The sequence below is a fragment of the Hordeum vulgare genome, chromosome 7H (assembly GCF_904849725.1).
Source record: "Hordeum vulgare subsp. vulgare chromosome 7H, MorexV3_pseudomolecules_assembly, whole genome shotgun sequence".
Taxonomy (NCBI): Eukaryota; Viridiplantae; Streptophyta; class Magnoliopsida; order Poales; family Poaceae; genus Hordeum; species Hordeum vulgare.
In genome coordinates, this window is record NC_058524.1 from 573,856,262 (window position 1) to 573,879,903 (window position 23,642).

Here is a 23,642-nt window from a genome sequence, read left to right on the forward strand (position 1 = left end):
AATTAATTTATGTACATCAAACCCATGCTTCCACCTTAATACAAATGTCTTCCTGATGTACTATAAAAGCTTCCAGAATTATTTAACACGCACAATCATTTCCTCAAATCATTCACCATTTCACATGCTACATGCTTTCGTGCAGGAACTACCGGCCTACATACTACAAATTATTGAAACACACAAATCAAAATGGGCACAGGATATATCAAAAGCTACATCGAGACTTTCTAAACTTCACGCCAAGCGCATGGAAGAGTTTGCACAAGATGTTTTAGCGGCCACAAAAGATAATGCTCCAGATCCAACAAATTATTATTCACCTCATTGGGTACTCCAGGACACACATACCGAACAACCACAACCACATGGTCCAAAAGAAACTCCCGACACCAGGTTTTGGAAGGAAGCAACTGCATATGCCGATGAGGTGGAGAAAAGTGTTACCAAAAAAACCTCAGAATAACCAGGATGTAGCTTCAACATCCGCTCCTGCTGCGAACCAAGTTTGCACCGAACCACGTCCCTCATCACATCAAGACCAACCGGCCGACGCTATTACAACCCCTCCTGTCACGAAGCATTCCACCAGCAGTGAAGAAACATTGCGGAGGGTCCTTGATTCTTACGAAGATCCGAGTTTCAGTCTTCTACCCCCCGGTCAGACTTGGACCCAAGCTTTCGCCGAACCACCTCCATCAACACATGAAGGTGAATTTGTGGACGCTTCTACAGCTGTAGTACAAACCACAGCTGCAGGTACGTGCATCACAAACCATATTACAATCTCATTTCGGTTTCAATTTTTTTTTTCAATAAAATCACTTGCACGTATATATGCTCGTGCAGGACCTACAACCATGGCAATAGTTGAAGCAAACCTGGCACACATTAGTCCTCAATCATCCCCAATACATGCACCAACACCAACATCCCCCACACAGCTCACACAGGTGCACCTTCTAACACTTTATAAAAAATGCATCCTCTAACCCCTTTCGCAGCTTCAATTTAAACGCGAAGACACGTGTCCAACACTTTACATGCGTCTACTTAGGACAACACATCCGAAGGACCAAACATGAGCCATAATGTCAATGAGGTACGGTTCCACCCTTTTCCAACTCACTCACACTCCAAGTACAAAATTCAGTCTACACCATTACCGTTAAATTATTTGTACAACCTATCATCCATCCAGGGGGGTCAACCCTCCACCGGAGATGTCCTTCACACCATTGGCACACAAACTCAGGAGAAGAAGAATAGGAAGAAGAGAGCTTGTCTTCGGAAAACTGAGGACACAAGGCTGAAGAAAATCAAGGTTACAAGCTCTTCGATAGAACTGTACAACAAGTACATCACCGCCAGATGTTTAAGGCCTCCCAAAAAAACTGATAAAAGGTTACATGTCACAACTTTTTCATTAAATCACATCCGTGCACTCGCACCTTTTATTAAGTTTATGATTCACCTGCAAGCAACTCATGCTTCCTTGGTTCCCTAGTAATGTGTTCATACTTACATAAAATGCTTCATCTGATTACGTTTGTTCGCAATCACCCTTGTATTAGGCCACCTTTCATCGATTACGGTGGGTACCATATATCATATGAACACTTCGTGACGCACTCAAGCCACGCGGATGGGTTGACACCCATACAATGGAGCTCTACATTCGCTAGTTCAACCTTCAACAAACAATGGAAGCATGCAGCTCTGCCCTTACTACCAAATACGCCTTCTCACAGTCCTTGACGGTAACAACCTTCGCAACACATCTCTTTGGTTTTCCACCATCACTTATTTTAAAATTCTTTACATTGTATTTCATAACTTTCATCAGGCAAAACTAAGCGTGCCCGAGGAAAAATTCGTTGCAACCAACTGCCTTCGTGAATTCAACAATGCCTACCAAGATGGCTCGCTCAAGTCAAAGGATATGGTACACTTCTCACGCCATTAAACACTGTGCTCATAACTTCATATCAATTTTTCCAAACTTCCAATTTGCACCGTACCATGTACTGACGCACAATACATCATTAAAATTTACAATCTATAACCACCTGGAAACAAATTCATACCCTTCATACCCATAATATTTTTGCAGCTTTACTTCGCAATTCCCCACAAACAACATTGGATACTATGTTGCATCAACCTTCTTTACAAACAGATCAACATATTCGATTCAGACAAGAAGCTGAAAAATGATGAAGTGTACGAGTTGTCAAACAATCTGGTGAGCACTCTCCTAAACTAACAGTAACTAATTATTGTGCGATGTTTTTCTGGTGATGCGTTGATTACATTTTGCATCCCTTTATTTTTAGGTTACCAACTTTACGACACTGGCCACGCATGCCAAAGCATTCACAAAGTTGGATTTCATGAAGTTCACGTGCTTCAACCCCCCCGATTGCCCCCAACAGAAAACGCAGTAAGTTTATACAATCTTTTTTTCACCTCAAGTCGGTGATGAAGAAAATTCACACTACGTATGATGCTCTCTTCTATATTTTTGCCAGCTACGATTGCGGAATATTCACAATGCTCTTCATGAAGCAATGGGATGGGAAGATCATGGCCAACTTTTCCAAGGTATTACCCTCCTAAACCAAACAGCTACTCATGTGTTAATTCAATGCTTCTATCAATCATATTGGTTTTTGGCATGTAACCAATTCTGCAATTTTCTTCAGTGCACCCAACTACAAATGTGCATTCTTCATTGTTCTAACCACCGTCCCGACTTCTACCGCAGGATACATACGACCATCGGGCGATTATCACCGAACTAATCATAACTTCGCAGCTCAACAACCAAGATCCTACCTGGGTACTGAAGACCAACTGAGGAACCGTCTTAGTCGCGATCAAACAAATAATATTCCTCATAGATAATCACGCCGACGAGCATTCAACAGAATAAACGATCGCGCTTCTGCAAACTATGTGCTTCCAAGTTTCTTTTTTTACTTCTAGCTAGTTGTTTTATTACACAATTCAACTTCGTTACCAACAGGTTCCCATATTTTTGTGTCCTCTATCTGGTACTATTTTGTACTCAATCATGAGTTTTCAAGCTGGAAGTAACAGAGCATTGTTTTTTCGCTTCATGATGCTGTTTGTCGTCTACGTACTACCAACATTGAAAACAAAGTGTACGTTACTTTGCACTACGTATGATGCTCTCTTCTATATTTTTGCCAGCTACGATTGCGGAATATTCACAATGCTCTTCATGAAGCAATGGGATGGGAAGATCATGGCCAACTTTTTTACTTCTAGTTAGTTGTTTTATTACACAATTCAACTTCGTTACCAACAGGTTCCCATATTTTTGTGTCCACTATCTGGTACTATTTTGTACTCAATCATGAGTTTTCAAGCTGGAAGTAACAGAGCATTGTTTTTTTCGCTTCATGATGCTGTTTTGTCGTCTACGTACTACCAACATTGAAAACAAAGTGTACGTTACTTTTCACTACGCACGAATAATACATTTTTTGTTTCCACTTCAATCTGTGCTTGCTTCTTGCAAACATTACTCACCTGAAACATACATGCTTGCATGAATTACAAGAACAATCTACACAAAATTTGTGAAGCGGAATGCTACATATTACTTTGCATTCTCAAACAAAAATTCACATTGATCATAGTTTTCACCAAAAAAAAAACCTTGATTTATCCTCAATCAAAACCCCAGTACATAAACATGAATACGCTTGCTTCTTCCAAACTTCACTCACCTAAAACATATATATTCCCATGAATTCTGGCGCCACCCTACATGAAGTCTGCTTCATGAAATCGGTGTGCTTCCAGTGTGTCGTTAACATTTTTTCACAACTACATAAATCATACCTATATTCACAGAAATAGTGAAGCAGAAGTCTACATATTATTTTCTGCATTGCCAAAGTAAATTCTAGTTCATCAACTTAGTACACCACATCACAGTACGTGGTAACCTTCGTAGAAAAACTATTTACAGTGTCAACTCCGTCTCATGCCTAAGTTTTTCAGCTTCAACCTTCTGTCTCTGTCTCTCAAGCGCGAGATACGGGCAATTCATCTTGTCGTGCCAATCCTCCTTACAATAAGAACACACACCCTTCTTCTTTGCTTTTTGCTGTGCCTTCTCCTGCCTCAGCTCCACTAGTGGTTTCCTTCTTTTCTCTTTATCTTTTGTTCTACCTTTTTTGGCAAATTTTGGCGGATTATTCACATTTCTGCTTCCTATTACTTCAACATCAACACCTACTGGTGGGTCTTGGTCTGGCAAACCACCTGACAACCTCCACTTCCAGACCAGCTTGCTTAGCTCAACCACTCCACCAGCAACAATCTTGTACGTCTCCGGACCAAAACATGCATCCGAAGCAAGTGTACACATCTGGCTGCACAGGTCATTGTACCTGAGAGTATTTGTTTCCGGAACCTCTGAACCAACATTTCTGCTTCTTGCAGGTCCAATTGTTGCTTCCTCAGACCATCTATGCATCATGTATTGCTTAGGTATTTCTTGCACATTAGTATGCACCATTACCTTTAGGATGTGATGACACAAGATCCCATTCATGTGGAATCTGTTGCATGAGCACTCATACGACCTGTCAACTGGGTCGGTAACAACCACACGTATTTTACTTGAATCAGAATCGCAACGTCGTAGCTCAAACTTAAACCGATTACCTTCAACAGGATTAATCATCAATGCCGTTGTCTCCTCCATCATTTCCTTAAACTTTCCGAAGGCAGTCCTGGTATAAAACTTTGATGCTTGCTCCTCTATCTTGTACCTAGTGGAAAAAAATACATCCGTTCTCAGTAGGAATACAGAAGCATGATAACAACATATATGAAGCAAACTTTAGCTCCACATGTTGCAGATTATATCAACATTTTTTTTCACATTTACTCTAATTGTACGTTTCATACCTTGACCACAACGGCGCAACAGTAGCCTCGCCAAGGAAACCAGCATTGTCCTCCCGGTCAAGCCTAGTTTCCTGTATGTACTCGTACTGCTTCACAAACTGCCACACCGAGTCATGAGGGTGCACAAGCTTCTTGAAGAACGAGTTCAATCCTTCTGACCTGCCACTCGTGCCTGTGAAGGGAAAGAAGTGTCTTTTGAAGTACGTCGGTGCCCAGGTGTGCCTACACTCCCACATGTTACTCAGATGTGGGTGCTCACCAAGCTCATGCTTCAGCACCATCCGCTGCCATGCTTCCTCAAATTCTAATGCACTGTCGGTCCCATTCACACAGTAATAGAATTCTTCCTCAAAATCTGCTCTTGTCCTGAACAACATACCCAGTTTTTCCTTCGCTATCTTCAGCACGTGCCACTTACAGCATCTGTGTACTATTCCAGGGAAAACCATGCTAATAGCTTTTGACATCGCTTGGTCTTGATCTGTCATTATACACCCTGGTGGGTCATGCCCCATTGCATCCATCCACTTCTCAAAAACCCACTTGAATGTCTCAACTTTTTCATCTGGAATCAACGCACATCCAAACATTATGGTTTGCATGTGGTTGTTTATTCCAACGATTGGTGCAAACGGCATATCATACCTGTTCGTACAAAACGTAGTGTCAAAGAACACACAATCTTTGAATTTTTTGTATGCCTCCCGGGTCCTTCCATCAACCCAGAATAGTGCCCTCACTGCTTTATTCTCATCTTCCAGCTTCGCATAAAAGAAACGTGGACTCTCTGCATGCAGCTTCTCAAAATACTCCATCGTTTTCGCCATATCATTCAAAGACACCTCATTTCTCAACTTAGTTCTAATGTTTGCAACATCTCTGGCAGTGTACGGAAGGTTGCCAAGTTCCCCATGCAAGTCTCCTAGTGTTGCCATGATCAACGCTGTTGGTATGTTCCGATTATGCAATGTCTTCAGAAACATGTAGTCCTCATACGGTACCTTTCTATGAGATCTGTAAAACCTTGTCCATTCCCCCCTACTCATCATTGGGTGCGTATGTTGCTCCTCAAAAACAGTTACTTCCCATTTTCCATCCCTCAACACCACTGCCATGCGTGCTCTGCATCCATGCCTATTCACCATGTTTCTCTTTCGCTGTGCTACAAGTTTTTTATTGCCAAAATCTGGTTCCTTCCTTGATGCACAGACATTTTCTTCTAATGCTTCATACCACTCAGGATCACACACAACTTGTTTTCCTCCATCTTGGGCGCTTTCCCCTCCTGCATGAACACACTCGAACTCTCTCCTGATTATGTGATTACACCCCTTCTTCTGACTCCTCTTAGTGTAACATATCCTACTACCAAAACCCAGCTTCTTAGCATAGCTATTATACACCATTTGTGCTTCCTCGATGGTGTCGAAGACGAATCCAACATATGGCGCATCTGGTCGAGTAGTTGTTGCAGCATCAGCAAATGGAATATATGTCCCCCCTTCAATGTCCTCCATGGTTTCATCCTACAATGAAGCATATTTTTTAGCACCATAATTGCAAACATGAAATCGTAGAGCCAAATCATTAAGCAAAATTTGTATATATCTGAACACAGACCATATCCGCATGCATCTGGACATACACGGTGCTAAACAAATCACGCCATAGTCCGAACATAGCCACTGACATTGAAAACTAAGCTTCCAGCAGCAAATTATAATGTATCCAATGGAAACAAACAATGCTTCTAACTACGTTCTCTCACACTTATCCTAAAGATTCATCATCAATCCCCCATGCTGTGTAAAAGACCAAGCAAATGATGCATCATACTACCAGTACACATCAAAACTACAACCAACATAAGAAAAAAGAAAGCTAAGTACTGCGAACATGTATCAAGGTGTTCGTTTTACCTCATAATCCCCAATATTCACCACTGGAGGATTCAGGTTCGTCTGATTACTCGAAGCAGCAGCACCCCAGACGCCTGCCGAACCTGTCGTACTAACCGATCCATGCCGCCAGAATGCATCCGAAATCCCTCCATACTCAATATCTCGTCGTAGGTGCGCCATTTTTGCAGCCACTTGTATCTCGCTGGAAGCACTCGCGCCACAAATCTGACTGGAGAAGACACAGGGGAGAGGAAGTGTTCTCCCGCGGGAGGCAGCGTGCTTCCAGGGCGTGCGTTCAGGGCCACTAATTACGTACACCCAGCCGCTTAATTACAGGTATTAAAAGCCTCAGGAAGCAGGACATCTAATCTAATCTCATGGATCCCATCACCCGCATCCAACGGCGCATAGGCAGTCTGATGGATGCTAAACACCTGTAGTCTGATGCCTAGCGCTCGCCATTCCTATAAGCATCCCTCTGATCTATGGCACATTCTTTTATTTTTCAATCCGTTGCCAACTAGCCACTGATGGTTTGCCTAGGTTATAGGGAGTCAGTTGGAGGTGGTCATATATGGTGTGCAACGGTGCAAGGGTATGTGTTGCCGTAGCGTGCACTGTTCGTCTGGAGCAGGAGCACTTTGATTCGTGTGCGCTGCGCGACTGGTCATGGTGCCTGCTCTGCAGGTGCTGGCAGCACTGATCGTGAGGGATGGAGGCCATGGCATGGTACTTGTTGCTGCTTCTTTGAGTGAGAGCATGTCTTGGATAAGTAGCGGTACTGACTCCGGTACTGAACTGCAAGAGATGTCCTTATTTTTCAGACCCACGTGCAATATTCGAGAAATTTATTGCTCTTGTAGGGTTTCATCACCGGAAATTCCAAACCTGCAAGGCAACATAAAATCATGCCCGAAAACGGCATGGAAAATCCTTTGTGATGTCCTTGCCGCATGCCTAGGCCCTACGCAAAGGAGGGAGGGGCATGCCATGGCACCGGGGGCGAAAGTACCTCTGTGGCATGCATGATGCAAAAGTTTAAATCCTCGGAAAAGCGTACGATGCCGGAATTCCTCGAGAGCTGGCACGGTGTCATCACATGGCCCATATAGGGTGCAGGTGTCATCACATGGCCCATATAGGGTGCAGTAAAAGTTTGGGCGCATTTCAAATAAGCCTCCCCTCAGGCCACTTGTAAAACACACCATCTCCGAGCTATTCTCTGGGTATTGAGAGGGAACGTATTAGATTTGTGCACGAAGTACGGGGCATGTTGCTGCGTTGGCCTCGAAACTTCTCGTGCTCTCAAAGAAGATCATCGCATGACATGTACCACGCCCCCGCATTTTTCGGACCCGCATGCAATATTCTAGAAATTTATTGCTCTTCTAGGGTTTCATCACCGAAAATTCTAAACCTGCAAGGCACCACATTAAATCATGCCCGAAAGCGACATGGAAAATCCTTTGTGATGTCCTTGTGGCATGCCTTGGCCCTACGCAAACGAGGGAGGGGCATGCCATGGCACCGGGGGCGAAAGTACCTTAGTATCATAAAAAGTCATGGTATTTTCAAACATTAGTCATAAAAAGGTGTGAAATATCAGACACAAAAAGGAAGTGTCAAAATAAAAACACAAAAAAGGAAAATAAAGGAGTGGCACAATAGTCACCGAGAGTCTACACAGGGCTCTACAAAAGGGGTCGCCTGAACTGAAACTACGGTTGTGCCACTCCTGTTCCGAGTGTAGCTCTCGAAAAACTAGTCAGCTGAGCACTTTATTACCCTAGCTCATGCATGTTTACCGAGAGCCGCTCTGGGTAAAGTTAAGTGCCCATGTTCTTTTTCTCCTGTTTTTCCATCTAGCTAGATCAAACATGCATGCATAGATATCTCCATAAATTTGAATACATATAGAACAATATATACATATATCCATCAAGTGCATACATATATATCCAACAATATATATATATCTCCACCAAGTGCATACACATATATTCAACAAATTCGGAACCAAAAGCAAGTTCACGAGTGCAAATATGTAAACATAAGCTCCATGAGCTTCACCGGTATGATCATAGCATGTAAGTGCATCAAGTTTGTATCCATGAGCTCCGTTGTTCACAATTTATTAAAGCATCTGCAAAATAATCACGAAACATATTTCTTTAGTTATATAAAAAGAATAATAAAGTGAGACAACAATAGAAAAGAAATAACATTTATCCCAATGTATACTAACCTTGCACAAGATATCATCAATACCAAAATAACGACGGACTGGACGAAGATTATCAGATTCTTCATGCCACCAAACCAAGTCTCACATACACCCTTGCTTACTCCATCACCGCCCTTCGCACTGCACCGTAGCTAGGAGCAATGATACTCAAACGAATCATACATTTCAGGAAGACTCGCTTTGAGCAGGAACTGGGAATAATGATCCTCTGCCCGCTGCCTAGTTGGAAACCCTTTATAGTCGGTATTATTGTAACCGTTCACCTGTTCACGACATTCCTCCCACGAATTGTACACTCTAGGAGACCTTCCTCTACACACCGCATACCACCTCATTTACCATTAGAAGAATATGATTTGAACAAGCATAACAGGAGAATCAACAAAAGTTTAGAAGAGCACAAGCAAAACATAGCCAACATAAGCATTAATGATTCATATTCAAGTTATACTCCGAGGCTACACATTAGCAAGTACATTTACTACACTTCTTCTAAAGGTTGGGTGATCGGTAGCATACATTCATTTAGCATATTCATCTAATTAGCATGCATCTAGCATTCATCTAACATTTCATCCAACATGTAGCATTCATAACATCTAGCATTGATCTAACATATATCTAGCATTCATGCATATAACATTCATCCAAGCTCACCAAAAAAATGAAGACGCCTCCGGAGGGGAGTGGGGGCGCCGGCGGGGAGGGGAGGGCGTCGGGCGGGGAGGGGGAGGGGAAATCGGTTGGTGGAAAATAAAACCAAAAGTGAGAAAAGCCCGACGGGGAAGAAACTTAAGTATCCCGCAAACCTTTACCGAGAGTCTGTTGGTGCGACTCTCGGTTAAGGTAAAACCCTAAATCTCGAATTCACATTTTCTGAGGGGAGCTCTCGGTAAAGATAAAACCCTAGATCTAGGGTTCACCTTGTACTGAGTGTTGCTCTTGATAAAGAGAAAACCCTAAGTCACCTTGTGCCGAGGGCATTGACGAGAGTAGCTCTTGGCAAAGACATAATCATATTATTCATTTTAAATATTTAGCAAATACTAATTTAGAACTATTATGGATAAATGTGACCATTGGGATCACATGTTAGGTAAGAAAATGTTAGTGTGACGTGTTTTTACCGAGGACGACGTAGCTGCACTCGGTATAGTTAAATCGAATGACAGCGCCATCAGTTCCCAATGGCCATGTCACATGGCTTCTCTTTGCCAAGAGTAGCGCTCGACGTCTGTTCCGTTTGCCGTTCGACGCGTGTTCGCTGTAAGCCACTGTTGACAAAAGGACATAGTTACCGTAAACCTTTGATTATCAAGGGTGGCTCTCGGCATATATTTGTTTGCCGAAAGCTCATGGTTTGGCTCTCGAGGAAGAGCCTGCCACTTGAAGTATAAGAAAATTTCAATAGTGAGGAGATGGGTAGACCAATCTGCTTTCGACGTCAGAATCAGAATGGTGTGGGAGTTGTACGTGTGCTTGCCTGCGCCATGTATGTGTGCGTTGAGTGTATTTCTTATTTACCGCCATGTGTGTGTGTGTTGAGCGTGTTTTTTTATTTACCGTGGTACGGTAGGCACTAGGACAGCAAGGCATTGATGGTCAAATATACTAGTACTCCGTTTTATAATGTAAGGCGTTTACTGTAGTGTAAAAAAAACGTCTTATATTTTTATCCTTCTCTGAGCTCTACTCCTGTTCTTCCATATCTCCTTCCAAATTTCTTGTCACCCACGACGTGTGTTGTTCTGATCCTCCCTTGACCTAAGTTGCCTCAACAGTTTGTAGCAAAGCTTTATATATTTTGGTCCGGGTCATGCTTTCACTACTCTTGATTGTACCGGTAAATCGATAAGGCTGCTATGGATGTTGATCTGTTGTAAGACCCTGATACATGTTTTGTTCTACTTTGATTAAATTTATACATGCGCACTACGTGATCAAAGAAAGGGAGTATAGTATAAAATAAAATAAAAAAGCACGCAATTCTCTTGCGTGTGCTTGAAAAGAAACTCCCCTCGCTGTGATTGAACTCAACTCCAATTTGCATTTAACTCTCGGGAGAACAGAGTTGAAGGAGCCGACGCCGCTGCCTCCGGGTCCCACTCGTCACACCTATCCCCAACCTCCGGCTCCGCCCGCAGCGAAGCAGCGCCGCTATCTTCGCCTGCTGCTGCTGCGCGCGCGCGCGAGTGGCCCGAACCCCCGCTCTATATCCTCTGCTCAACCCTCCCGCAACGCGCTCCATCCTCCCTCTCCCCCTCATGGCTTGGCCGCCTCTGCGCTCGCAATTTGATCCGACCCGCTCGCATCAGGCCTTGTGCCCGCAATCGAGCATCCGGCGACTCGCCGTGCCCCGAAGACCGCATCCCTTTGTTCCATGGTTCAGTCCTTCGAGCTCTGGAGGCAGGGAGCATGTAATCGATTCCCCCGCCGCGCCGCCGATTGCCCTCGCCGGTGAGCCTCGTCCGATTCCATCCGCGTCTCAGTGCGCCATTGATCTCTACCTGATAATATTTACCCCACTTAATTTGCAGCCGCCCGCACCGGAGAGATCGAGATGGCCGTCGTTTGCTCAATCATCAACTCTGTCTGAAACTGCGGCTCCCGAGCCTGGTCTGCTCGTCTTCCTCTCTCTACGGCTCTACCTCCTACTCACCAATGCTGCCATCCGCGTGTACCCCATCACTGAGCTATGATCAACGCCTGTATCAGAACCTGCTGCCTATGCTGGTGAGTTTTATGGGATACCGTTGGCCAAGATGAGCGCTCTGTTCTGGCAGTAGCATTGCCAGCACGGCTTAACCTTTGCTGCCATTATGCCACCCTGCTACCTGTTGTAACAACGCTCAGCTTTTCATATAAACAAAAGGCTAAGATATATGAGCTTCCGTTTGGATCTTAAAAACTAGAAATTCCATGTTAAGTAGAGAAAAACTGAAATCTCTGTGACGCCTGTTTCGACGCAGTGAGGGTACATCAAGATATATAGTTACAAGTTTGTACAAAACACAGCTGTTTCTTCAACCATGGGCATTACAATTGTATAGTAAATAGTACAACTTTAGTCTTAAAGATAGACATATATTATAATGTCTAGGCGCGCAATGCAGCTCGTTTTCCTGAAACAAAAAAGGAACATGTTGAATTTGAGCTTCCAACCATAGCTTGGAGCAGTCTTGGTATCGGGGGCATTGTGATCTCAACTAGCCCTTCCAGAATCTGAACCACCATTCCCATTGTTGGCCGATCAAGCTCACTGTCTTGGAGGCACCAACACGCAACCTTGCAAGCAATTTCAACCTCATCCAGATTGGCAATACCATGTAGCTTGTGATCTACCAAACTCCCGACGTCTCCTTCAAGAAGCTTATGTGCGGCATGCACAGGAAAGTAAACATCAATGTTGCCACCACTAGGACATGATGGACATGAGTTCCTCCTTCCAGATATTATTTCCAGCAACACCATCCCATAGCTAAAAACATCGACTTTTGGCGTAATAGGAACACCGGTAAGCCATTCAGGCGCAAGGTATCCTGTAGTTCCTCTCATTGTTGTCAATACTCGACTATAATCCCTTCCTAAAAGCTTTGCCATCCCAAAGTCTGCAATTTTTGGAAGGAGTGAAGCATCAAGAAGTATGTTTTCTGGCTTGATATCACAGTGTATGACGCGGTCTCGACAACTGTCATGCAAGTAGGCCAACCCTCGTGCAACACCTAGGCCTATCTGATACCTAGCAGTCCAATTCAACATTGAGTTGCTTCCAAATAAATGGACATCAAGAGAGCGATTTGACATGTATTCATAAACAAGTAACCTCTTAGAACCCTCACAACAGAAACCAACCAGCTTAACTAAGTTGATGTGCTGGACAGCTCCAATTGAGCTCACTTCAGCTCTGAATTGCTTCTCTCCTTGATAAGCACCGTCAAGCCTCTTCACTGCTATGGCATTGGAGCCCTTCATAAACCCCTTGAACACAGAACCAAAACTGCCTCCCCCCAACTTTTCTGTAAAAATATTTGTTGCTCGTTGAAGATCATTGTATCTGAATGCAGTGATTCCATCACAAACTTCAGATTCATTCCGTATTTGACTAGAAATCTTGTTTTTGTTTCTCCAAACCATTAGTAGGAGGACGAGTGCAAATAAGCCTAGAGCAGAAATACCTGTACCAATTATAACTCCACTAACTATCCCTCTTCTACTGTTTTTCAAACTTTGTACATCTTTAGCAGAAAGACGAAGATAAAGAGTTTCTCCATTTGAATTGGTAGTGTCACTGCATTGTAGTTGTCTTATGTTGAGCAATTCATTACGCCACATAGAACATCCGCTGTCGCCGAAGGAGTATGCGGTGCAAGAGCAATTACTCAGGCAAATTTGTGCGCACTCACTCGCGCTTGCAGCACCTTCTACTTTTGGGGCATTCTGGGGCAACTTAACACATGGTACAGAATAGAACTTGTCTGTGGTATGTGTTTTGCTTTTGTTGCTAATGCAGTCTAACTGAGTATTTCTAGTGCACCCATCCGCTCGATTTTCTAGCTCCCAGTCCTTGGGGGATGTTATGGTGAAGCCCTCCATACAGTTGCAGTGTGGAACTTTATTATCAGTGCAAATTGTGAAAGGTCCACAAATTGCATGGACATCACACTGAGCTCTTGGTTGGGCATTGATCATTACCCAATCCTCTGAGCCCTTCATCCAAATGAATGTCTTTGCTTGACCTGAGACGTCAATGACATGACGAGTAATCATATTTGGATCCATATATTCAGCTACTAAATTATACGTCAAGTACTTCTCTTTGTCATTGTCGACAAGTTTTGGACTAATAGAGTGGCGGGCTGACATCTCTGGAAGCGCGGCGAAGTATTTGCCGTTCCATATACCAGTGGACCAATATGGTATGGATGAGTTCAGTGCTACAAGCAGTAACTGGTCAACACCACTGGGGTCTAACTGCTCACAGTACGAACCAGCAGCCGGGTCGACCAAGTTTTTCCAAGAGATAAAACGGCGATTCAAGCCGGTGACCTTGTCCCATCCGAGTTTCGCCCCAGGAAAAAATGTATCTGTGGGGTGATCAAAGCTCTGCCACAGAACATTTGGTGAGTTTGAAGAGTCTGTCAGGATGAGATTTCCACTGCTCAACAGCCTAGCAGTAGAGCTATTTCCTGTGATGTTTGCTTGTGTAGACCAGATTATGGATTTGGCAGACTGGTTTAAGATTACAAGGTTGCCGTCGTGGGAGATTCTGAGCTCCAGTGAGGTGGTGTTCTTGATGGGTCTATCCCTATTTGCAACCCATGCTGAAGTGAATTTGGGGACCGTATTGAACCATATTCCAAGGTACCAGTTGGCAGTGAGTCTTGTTTGGAAGAAGCCGAGCGCGTACCTGCCATTGCTGGAGACGAGCTTGTCGTTGACAGAAAGCGCTTGGCCGGCCAAGATGGTGTCAGTTGCAGCAGAACCCGCCGGGGTGCGTAGGCACAAGAGGATGGTGAAAACAACAAGGAATGGAGGCATGGTGAACTGAAGGTGGTGAGAGCGTGCAGAGGGCTTGTTGTTGTTGCTGCGTGCAGAGGCTTGAAATGTAGAGAGTGGGTGCTGAGCGGTCTTGGCCATAAGTAAGCACTATGGAGTCATGCCCAGCATCCAAACTAGTATACGCAGATTCAAAAGTTTTTCCCAGTGGTGTTGATGAAACGCCTCTTGCATAGCATGCACGGCAGGATTTGTGTGGTGGTAATGGAAATGCTGGAGGAAGAAGAACGCTGGGGACATGAGCGCCAGACACTTGGTTCGCCGTCCAAATCTTGTCGTCACTCTCCTCCGGTTACCCGGCAGACCTGGTCAGAAGAGATCTTTGCACCTGAAGAGCAATTCGTTGGTTACTATAAATTGAGATACCAATGTGCGTGTGGTTTAATGATGAGAACGACACTGTTCTTTTTGCACCAAACTGAAGTGCAACTGCAGCAAAAAGAAAATAAACAATTAAAAATAAATATAAATAATAGGTGAAGTGCAATTACAACGAGGGCCAGTTGCAACAAATGCAAAATTAGTAAAGTGATTGAAAATTAACAGAAGTTCAGAAAAGTGACTGAAACTTAATAAAAGCAACTGAAATCAGAAAAGTGACTGAAACTTAACAACAACAAAAAACACTGTTAACACAATTAGAAACATACTACAGACTGAAACTTCAACTGTTTTAAAATAAGGAGTCTAGTTAATAGTACAATTCTGCTGCTTTCATTCGAAAAAAAGAACAAGGGACTGAGCTTCTTTTAAATTCATCCATCAACCATCATCTACTGGATACTCAACTAGCAGCGATTTTCCCAGCTACATTCATGACATCTGTACTACACTTATTCAGTTGTTGAAGGCACTTCTGTTGAACTTATGCACCTCTCTATCACCCATCAGTTGATAAATAATCGGCACTGGTAGTGCTACAGAGTCCATAAGACTAAGGAAGTGTTATGCTGTGCTAGATGTGCAAGCATGGGGAAGATATCCATGGGAACTGATGCAAGGTTTCACATGTTGAGACCACAAGAATACACGGGAGTAGGAGGTAGCAGGAAACTTAGTTTGTGGCCGACCGGAGCATTTTGAGATCCTACAAGAAGACGTTGTCGCCAGAATGAAGAAAGTGTTGGCTTTTCATCCACAGGATCGAACACACGATCGCTCTGCAGCTCGACTAGTCGTGTACATGTAACTCGGCTAACGTATACGAACTAGCTGTAGCACTTAGATATCTCACCGGAGCTCACGCAAACACCGGGACCAGAACACACGCACGTGAACACAGCAACACGAAGATGGCCAGAGGCACGTGTCGTACCTCGTAAATATCTCTTTATTGCTTTTCTCGTTTTTCTGATACAAAACTTACGCAGACACCGAAGTATATATAGATGCAGGACGCCACCGATCCAGACCTACGCATCGAACCGAATCAGACCCAACTTGTGATTTCCTAAACTGACTGAAACTACTACTATACATCCAGCCCAACTAGGACACGGACTAGTATTCCTATCCTAATCTAACTCACGATTGGACTTGTATTCTTGCTTTTTCTAATCTAATCAACGACAGCCGTGATCATACTAGTACTCCTAACAAACACATGTTTGGATTATTTCAACATTCACCTCCTAATCCAAACACTCGACTCATCGACTTGGTACCAACACATCGTTTGGATTACCAGTCCACGCCGTCACATCTTAACGTGCTACATGGAGACTCAACACATAGCCTCTCATGTAGGAACTCAACTTACCTGGTGCGCATCCATCTTCACGCTGGCCTTCGTCTTTTCGTCGAGACACACTAACGATTCAAACACAAGAAAAAACTAAAGACACGACTTTTTTTTTGTTTCTTTTCCGTTGCAGCTTCTTCATCAAAGCAACCCTGGGCCGTCATCCACGCCCACTTTAGCTAGTTGCAGAATCTCGTGCTCCTTTTTTGCCTCCTTCCGTGGATTAGGACACTCTCGAGAATAGTGTCCATAGTCCTGACAATTGTAGCAACGAACTTTAGATTTGTCGAACTTCCGATACTTCTGCTTTTCTTTCTCCTTATTGTGCGAGAACATCAACTGCTCCTCTTCTTGGTCATGTTCCCGTCCTTTCAATGTCAACTCATAGGTCTTTAGCCGCCCGATCACCTCCATCACCGACATCTTCGTCACATCGCCCCACTGCTCGATGGTGCCAACGATCGGTAAAAACTTGTCGGGAATGGCTCGTAGTAATTTCTCCACAACCGCGATGTCTTCCATCTTTGATCCGAGAGCTCGCATATCATTAACCAGGGAGGTTAGTTTTAACTCAAATTCACCAACCCCTTCTGACGCCTTCATGCTCATCCTCTCGAACTCCCTCCTTAGAGCTTGAACACGTGCCTTCTTGACATGATCATATCCAGCATGCATCTGCTTGAGCGCTTATCAAGCTTCCTTTGTCGTCTCTTTCTCCGATATAGACATGAAAACGGCATCAGACACACCTTGGGCTATGATGGCGAAAGCCTCTTGGTCCTTTGTCTCTTCGACCGCGCCTTCACCTTCCACCGCTGCCGAAACTCTACGCGCACGCATGAAGATCTTCATCTTCGCAGCCCACACCCCATAATTGTCACCATCAAGCATGAGGTACTGGATGGTCACACCACCACCACTCGCCTTCGAAGTCGACATGATCCTCTTATTCGATTTTCCGTCGTCCGTGACACAACTTGACGGCGACGACAACTCCACCGTGACGCAACTTGACGGCGAGGCCTCCACACCTTGCTCTAGATACCAATTGTTGGCTTTTCGTCCTCAGGATCAAACACACGATCGCCTTCAGCTCGACTAGTCGTGTACGTGCAACTCGGCTCAATGTATACGAACTAGCTGTAGCACTCGATATCTCACCGACGCTCACGCAAACACCGGGATCAGAACACACGCACGCGAACGCAGCAACACGAAGATGGTCAGAGGCATGTGTTGTACCTCGTAAAATCTCTTTATTGCTTTTCTCGTTTTTCTGATACAAAACTTACGCAGACACCGAAGTATATATATAGATGCAGGATGCCACCGACCCAGACCTACGCATCGAAACGACTCAGACCCAACTTGTGATTTCCTAAACTGATTGGAACTACTACTATACATCTAACCCAACCAGCCGTGATCATACTAGTACTCCTAACAAACACATGTTTGGATTATTTCAACATTCACCTTCCAATCGAAACACTCGACTCATCGACTTGGAACCAACACATCGTTTGGATTACCAGTCCACGCCGTCACATCTTAGCGTGCTACATGCAGACTAAGCACATAGCCTCTCATGTAGGAACTCAACTTAACTGGTGCACATCTATCTTCACGCTGGCCTTCGTCTTTTCGCCGAGACACACTAACGACTCAAACACAAGAAAAAACTAAAGACACGACTCTTTTTTTGTTTCTTTTCCGTCGCAGCTTCTTCATCAAAGCAACCCTGAGCCGTCATCCACGCCTACTTTAGCTAGTTGCAGAATCTCGTGCTCCTTTTTTGCCTCCTTCCGTGGATTAGGACACTCTCGAGAATAGTGTACATAGTCCTGACAATTGTAGCAACGAACTTTAGATTTGTCGAACTTCCGATACTTCTGCTTTTCTTTCTCCTTATTGTGCGAGAACATCAATTGCTCCTCTTCTTGGTCGTGTTCCCGTCCTTTCAATGTCAACTCATAGGTCTTTAGCGGCCCGATCACCTCCATCACCGACATCTTCGTCACATTGCCCCACTGCTCGATGGTGCCAACGATCGGTAAAAACTTGTCGGGAACGGCTCGTAGTAATTTCTCCACAACCGCGATGTCTTCCATCTTTGATCCGAGAGCTCGCATCTCATTAACTAGGGAGGTTAGTTTTAACACAAATTCACCAACCCCTTCTGACGCCTTCATGCTCATCCTCTCAAACTCCCTCCTTAGAGCTTGAACACGTGCCTTCTTGACACGATCATCTCCAGCATGCATCTCCTTGAGCGCTTGCCAAGCTTCCATTGTCGTCTCTTTCTCCGATATAGACATGAAAACAGCATCAGACACACCTTGGGCTATGATGGAGAAAGCCTCTTGGTCCTTTGTCTCTTCGACCGCGCCTTCACCTTCCACCGCTGCCCAAACTCCACGTGCACGCATGAAGATCTTCATCTTCGCAGCCCACACCCCATAATTGTCACCATCAAGCATGAGGTACTGGATGGTCACACCACCACCACTCGTCTTCGAAGTCGACATGATCCTCTTCTTCGATTTTCCGTCGTCCGTGACACAACTTGACGACGACGACAACTCCACCGTGACGCAACTTGACGGCGAAGCCTCCACACTTTGCTCTAGATACCAATTGTTGGCTTTTCGTCCTCAGGATCGAACACACGATCGCCATGCAGCTCACTAGTCGTGTACATGCAACTTGGCTCAATGTATACGAACTAGTTGTAGCACTCGATATCTCACCGACGCTCACGCAAACACCGGGTCCAGAACACACGCACGCGAGCGCAGCAACACGAAGATGGCCAGAGGCACGTGTCGTGCCTCGTAAATATCTCTTTATCGCTTTTTCTCGTTTTTATGATGCAAAACTTACGCAGACACCGAAGTATATATAGATGCAGGACGCCACCGACCCAGACCTACTCATCGAACCGAATCAGACCCAACTTGTGATTTCCTAAACTGACTGAAACTACTACTTCCTCCGTTCCTAAATATAAGTCTTTTAAGCGATTTTACTAAAGGTCTACATACGGAGCAAAATGATTGAATCTATACTATAAAGTATGTCTATATACATCCGTATGTAGTCCACTAGTGAAATCTCTACAAAGACTTATATTTAAGAACGGATGAAGTACTATACATCCAGCCCAACTAGGACACGGACTAGTATTCCTATCCTAATCTAACTCACGATTGGACTTGTACTCTTGCTTTTTCTAATCTAATCAACGACAGCCGTGATCATACTAGTACTCTTAACATGCACATGTTTGGATTATTTCAACATTCACCTTCTAATCCAAAGACTCGACTCATCGACTTGGAACCAACACATCGTTTGGATTATCAGTCCACGCCGTCACATCTTAGCGTGCTACATGCAGACTAAACACATAGCCTCTCATGTAGGAACTCAACTTAACTGGTGCGCATCCATCTTCACGCTGGCCTTCGTCTTTTCACCGAGACACACTAACGACTCAAACACAAGAAAAAACTAAAGTCACGACTCTTTTTTTGTTTCTTTTCCGTCGCAGCTTCTTCATCAAAGCAACCCTGGGCCGTCATCCACGCCCACTTTAGCTAGTTGCAGAATCTCGTGCTCCTTTTTTGCCTCCTTCCATGGATTAGGACACTCTCGAGGATAGTGTCCATAGTCCTGACAATTGTAGCAACAAGCTTTAGATTTGTCGAACTTCCGATACTTCTGCTTTTCTTTCTCCTTATTGTGCGAGAACATCAACATCTCCTCTTCTTGGTCGCGTTCCCGTCCTTTCAATGTCAACTCATAGGTCTTTAGCCGCCCGATCACCTCCATCACCGACATCTTCGTCACATCGCCCCACTGCTCGATGGTGCCAACGATCGGTAAAAACTTGTCGGGAACGGCTCGTAGTAATTTCTCCACAACCGCGATGTCTTCCATCTTTGATCCGAGAGCTCGCATCTCATTAACCAGGGAGGTTAGTTTTAACGCAAATTCACCAACCCCTTCTGACGCCTTCATGCTCATCCTCTCGAACTCCCTCCTTAGAGCTTGAACACGTGCCTTCTTGACACGATCATCTCCAGCATGCATCTCCTTGAGCGCTTGCCAAGCTTCCTTTGTCGTCTCTTTCTCCGATATAGACATGAAAACAGCATCAGACACACCTTGGGCTATGATGGCGAAAGCGTCTTGGTCCTTTGTTTCTTCGACCGCACCTTCACCTTCCACCGCTGCCCAAACTCCACGCGCACGCATGAAGATCTTCATCTTCGCAGCCCACACCCCATACTTGTCACCATCAAGCATGGGGTAATGGATGGTCACACCACCACCACTCGCCTTCGAAGTCGACATGATCCTCTTCTTTGATTTTCCGTTGTCCGTGACACAAGTTCACGGCGACGACAACTCCACCGTGATGCAACTTGACGGCGAAGCCTCCACACCTTGCTCCAGATACCAATTGTTGTCTTTTCGTCCTCAGGATCGAACACACGATCGCCCTGCAGCTCGACTAGTCGTGTACGTGCAACTCGGCTCAACGTATGCGAACTAGTTATAGCACTCGATATCTCATCGGCGCTCACGCAAACACCGGGACCAGAACACACGCACGCGAACGCAGCAACACGAAGATGGTTAGAGGCACGTGTCGTGCCTCGTAAAATCTCTTTATTGCTTTTCTCGTGTTTCTGATACAAAACTTACGCAGACACCGAAGTATATATAGATCCACGCCACCGACCAGACCTACGCATCGAACCAAATCAGACCCAACTTGTGATTTCCTAAACTGACTGAAACTACTACTATACATCCAGCCCAACTAGGACACGGACTAGTATTCCTATCCTAATCTAACTCACGATTGGACTTGTACTCTTGCTTTTTCTAATCTAATCGGCAACTGTGATCATACTAATACTCCTAACAAACACATGTTTGGATTATTTCAACAGAAAGGAGGATCTCAGGTTTAGCTTCAGGTGGAGGAACCGTAAAGCGTGGCGTGCAGGTCAGCGGAGGACTTCTTCCTCTCGTGGAGGTGCCACTGATCCTCAGGAGCGTCCTCCCTGGTGTGTCATCTACTCTGGTCGCTGCTTTAGGTCTTCTTCGGTTGCGTGTGGATTCAAGAGGATTGAAGGGGTTTGAGGGGGATTTAAATCCCTTGTAAGTCAAAATACGTCAATCCCCTCTAATCCTCTCCCCAAGAGGATTAACCGAACAAGCCCTTGAAGATGTTTGAGGATGCCTCACTTTCCTGGTTGAAGACTCGCGACACGAGCAAGATGTTTGAGATCTTTTGATTGAACACTCGCGACACGGGAAAACAAAGTTGATAGTTGTATTTCCAGCATCTACCAGATCTGTTTTGTGTTGGATGGCATTGTGTTATTTTTAGTTTGGGTTGGTGGGTAGGAATATTTTTATATAGACAACGGATCAAAGATTTTTCGATTTTGCTAGCTATTTTTGGGTTGGGTGCAGGGCCTTATCTATATGATCCGTTGTGCGTGTCACTAATTAAATTAGTTAGATTTTTGTATACATTTGAGAGCAACTGAAATAAGCTTTCCCAGTTGGTTTTGTGTCGAGAACTTCATGCGAGCTCGAGCCAGTGGACAGGGCCGTGTGGGCCTCCTCTCCTCGACGAGGGCACGACCCTATGGTCGGCTACTCAGTGTGGCGGTGGTCGGTGGCATTCTCCTTCCGTGGGCCCTCCTTAGGATGTTCAGAAGAAACAAAACGATTTCCCATTGATTGTCAACAAGGTGTCTTCAAACAGAGGGCCCTTCTATTTTGTTTAGAATTAGGATGTCCCAACAACTTCAGTGGCATAGAAGATGCATTAAACTTCCTTCAATGACATTGTTACACATAGGGCATTGCAGTCATTCATGAAAAACCTTTTCTTTTGAGCATTGACCTTATGTTAATTCTATGAAAAACGTTTGTTTTAGGCCGGTTGATTTGTCCCTCTCGTAAGCAGTCTCGTGCGTTTGACACATATTCTCTATGGGGCCGCCCACGACCCACCACTGTTGGGGATTGTAGTAGTAATTCAAAATTTTCCTACGCTTCACCAAGATTCATCTAGGAGATACTAGCAACGAGCAAGGGGTAAAGCATCTTCATACCTTTGAAGATTGCTAAGCGGAAGTGTTGCTATGAACGCGATTGATGGAGTCGTACTCGTAGCGATTCAGATCGCGGAAGATTCCGATCTAAGTGTCGAACAACGGCCCCTCCGCGTTCAACACACGTGCAGCCCGGTGACGTCTCCTTCACCTTGATCCAACAAGGAGAGAGGAGGAGTTGAGGGAGAGCTCCGACAACACGACGACGTGGTGACGGTGGAGCTGCGTGGTACTCCCGGCAGGGCTTCGCCAAGTGCTACGGAGGAAGAGGAGGAGCAAGAGCAGGGCTGCGCCGAGGGAGGAAGAAAACTTGTGTGTTTGCAGCCCCAAACCCTTGGGTATATATAGGAGGGAGGGAGAGGGGGTGCGCCACCCCTAGGGTTTCCCTAGGTGATGCGACAGCCCTTAGATGGAGGAGGGGCGACGCCCTAGGGGGTGGCTTGCCACCCAAGGCAGCCACCACGCCTTAGGGTTTGGCCTCCTAGGCTCCTTGGGCCTTGGTGGTTGGCGCACCAGCCCATCTAGGGGCTGGTTCCCTTCCACTTTTGGCCCATGTGGCCCTTCGGGGCTGGTGGCCCCTCCCCGTGGACCCCTGGAACCCTTCCGATGGTCCCAGTATAATATCAGTGATCCTCGAAATATTTCCGATGATCTAATCTCCACTTCCTATCTATGAATCTTTACCTCCGGACCATTCCGGTACTCCTCATGACGTCCGGGATCTCATCTGGGACTCCGAACAACCTTCGGTAACCACATATACTATTTCCATAACAACTCTAGCGTCATCGAACCTTAAGTGTGTAGACCCTACGGGCTCGGGGACCATGCAGACATGACCGAGACACCCACGTGTTGGCTCCCACATTTTCCACGATGATCTCATCGAATGAACCACGATGTCGAGGATTCACTTAATCCCGTATGCAATTCCCTTTGTCTAACGGTATGACACTTGTCCGAGATTCGATCGTCGGTATCCCTATACCTTGTTCAATCTCATTATCGGCAAGTCTCTTTACTCGTTCCGTAACACATCATCCCGTGGCTAACTCCTTAGTCACATTGAGCTCATTATGATGATGCATTACCGAGTGGGCCCAGAG

The 23,642-nt window shown here is 45.0% G+C and overlaps 2 protein-coding genes across 2 annotated transcripts; one reads left to right on the top strand and one right to left on the bottom strand.

Moving 5' to 3' along the window:
- Nucleotides 1-1,703: 1,703 nt before the first annotated feature.
- Nucleotides 1,704-2,860, top strand: LOC123409341. The gene is made up of 6 exons (XM_045102272.1): nt 1,704-1,760; nt 1,847-1,945; nt 2,114-2,245; nt 2,337-2,443; nt 2,532-2,604; nt 2,768-2,860. Exons 1-6 carry the CDS (start codon nt 1,704-1,706, stop codon nt 2,858-2,860), a joined length of 561 nt encoding a protein of 186 aa, XP_044958207.1.
- An 8,699-nt stretch (nt 2,861-11,559) lies between these two features.
- LOC123412058 (G-type lectin S-receptor-like serine/threonine-protein kinase At2g19130) lies at nt 11,560-15,397 on the bottom strand. The gene has a single exon (XM_045105011.1). It carries the CDS (start codon nt 14,731-14,733, stop codon nt 12,193-12,195), a length of 2,541 nt encoding a protein of 846 aa, XP_044960946.1. The 5' UTR covers nt 14,734-15,397; the 3' UTR covers nt 11,560-12,192.
- Nucleotides 15,398-23,642: the final 8,245 nt, after the last annotated feature.

Bases quoted from the DNA above. Each gene is read 5' to 3' on its own strand.
- LOC123409341 (XM_045102272.1), top strand. From the start codon at position 1,704: ATGGAAGCATGCAGCTCTGCCCTTACTACCAAATACGCCTTCTCACAG. The intron at 1,946-2,113 runs GTACACTTCTCA...ATATTTTTGCAG, and splicing joins CGCTCAAGTCAAAGGATATG to CTTTACTTCGCAATTCCCCA. The intron at 2,605-2,767 runs GTATTACCCTCC...CTTCTACCGCAG, and splicing joins TCATGGCCAACTTTTCCAAG to GATACATACGACCATCGGGC.
- LOC123412058 (XM_045105011.1), bottom strand. From the start codon at position 14,733: ATGGCCAAGACCGCTCAGCACCCACTCTCTACATTTCAAGCCTCTGCA.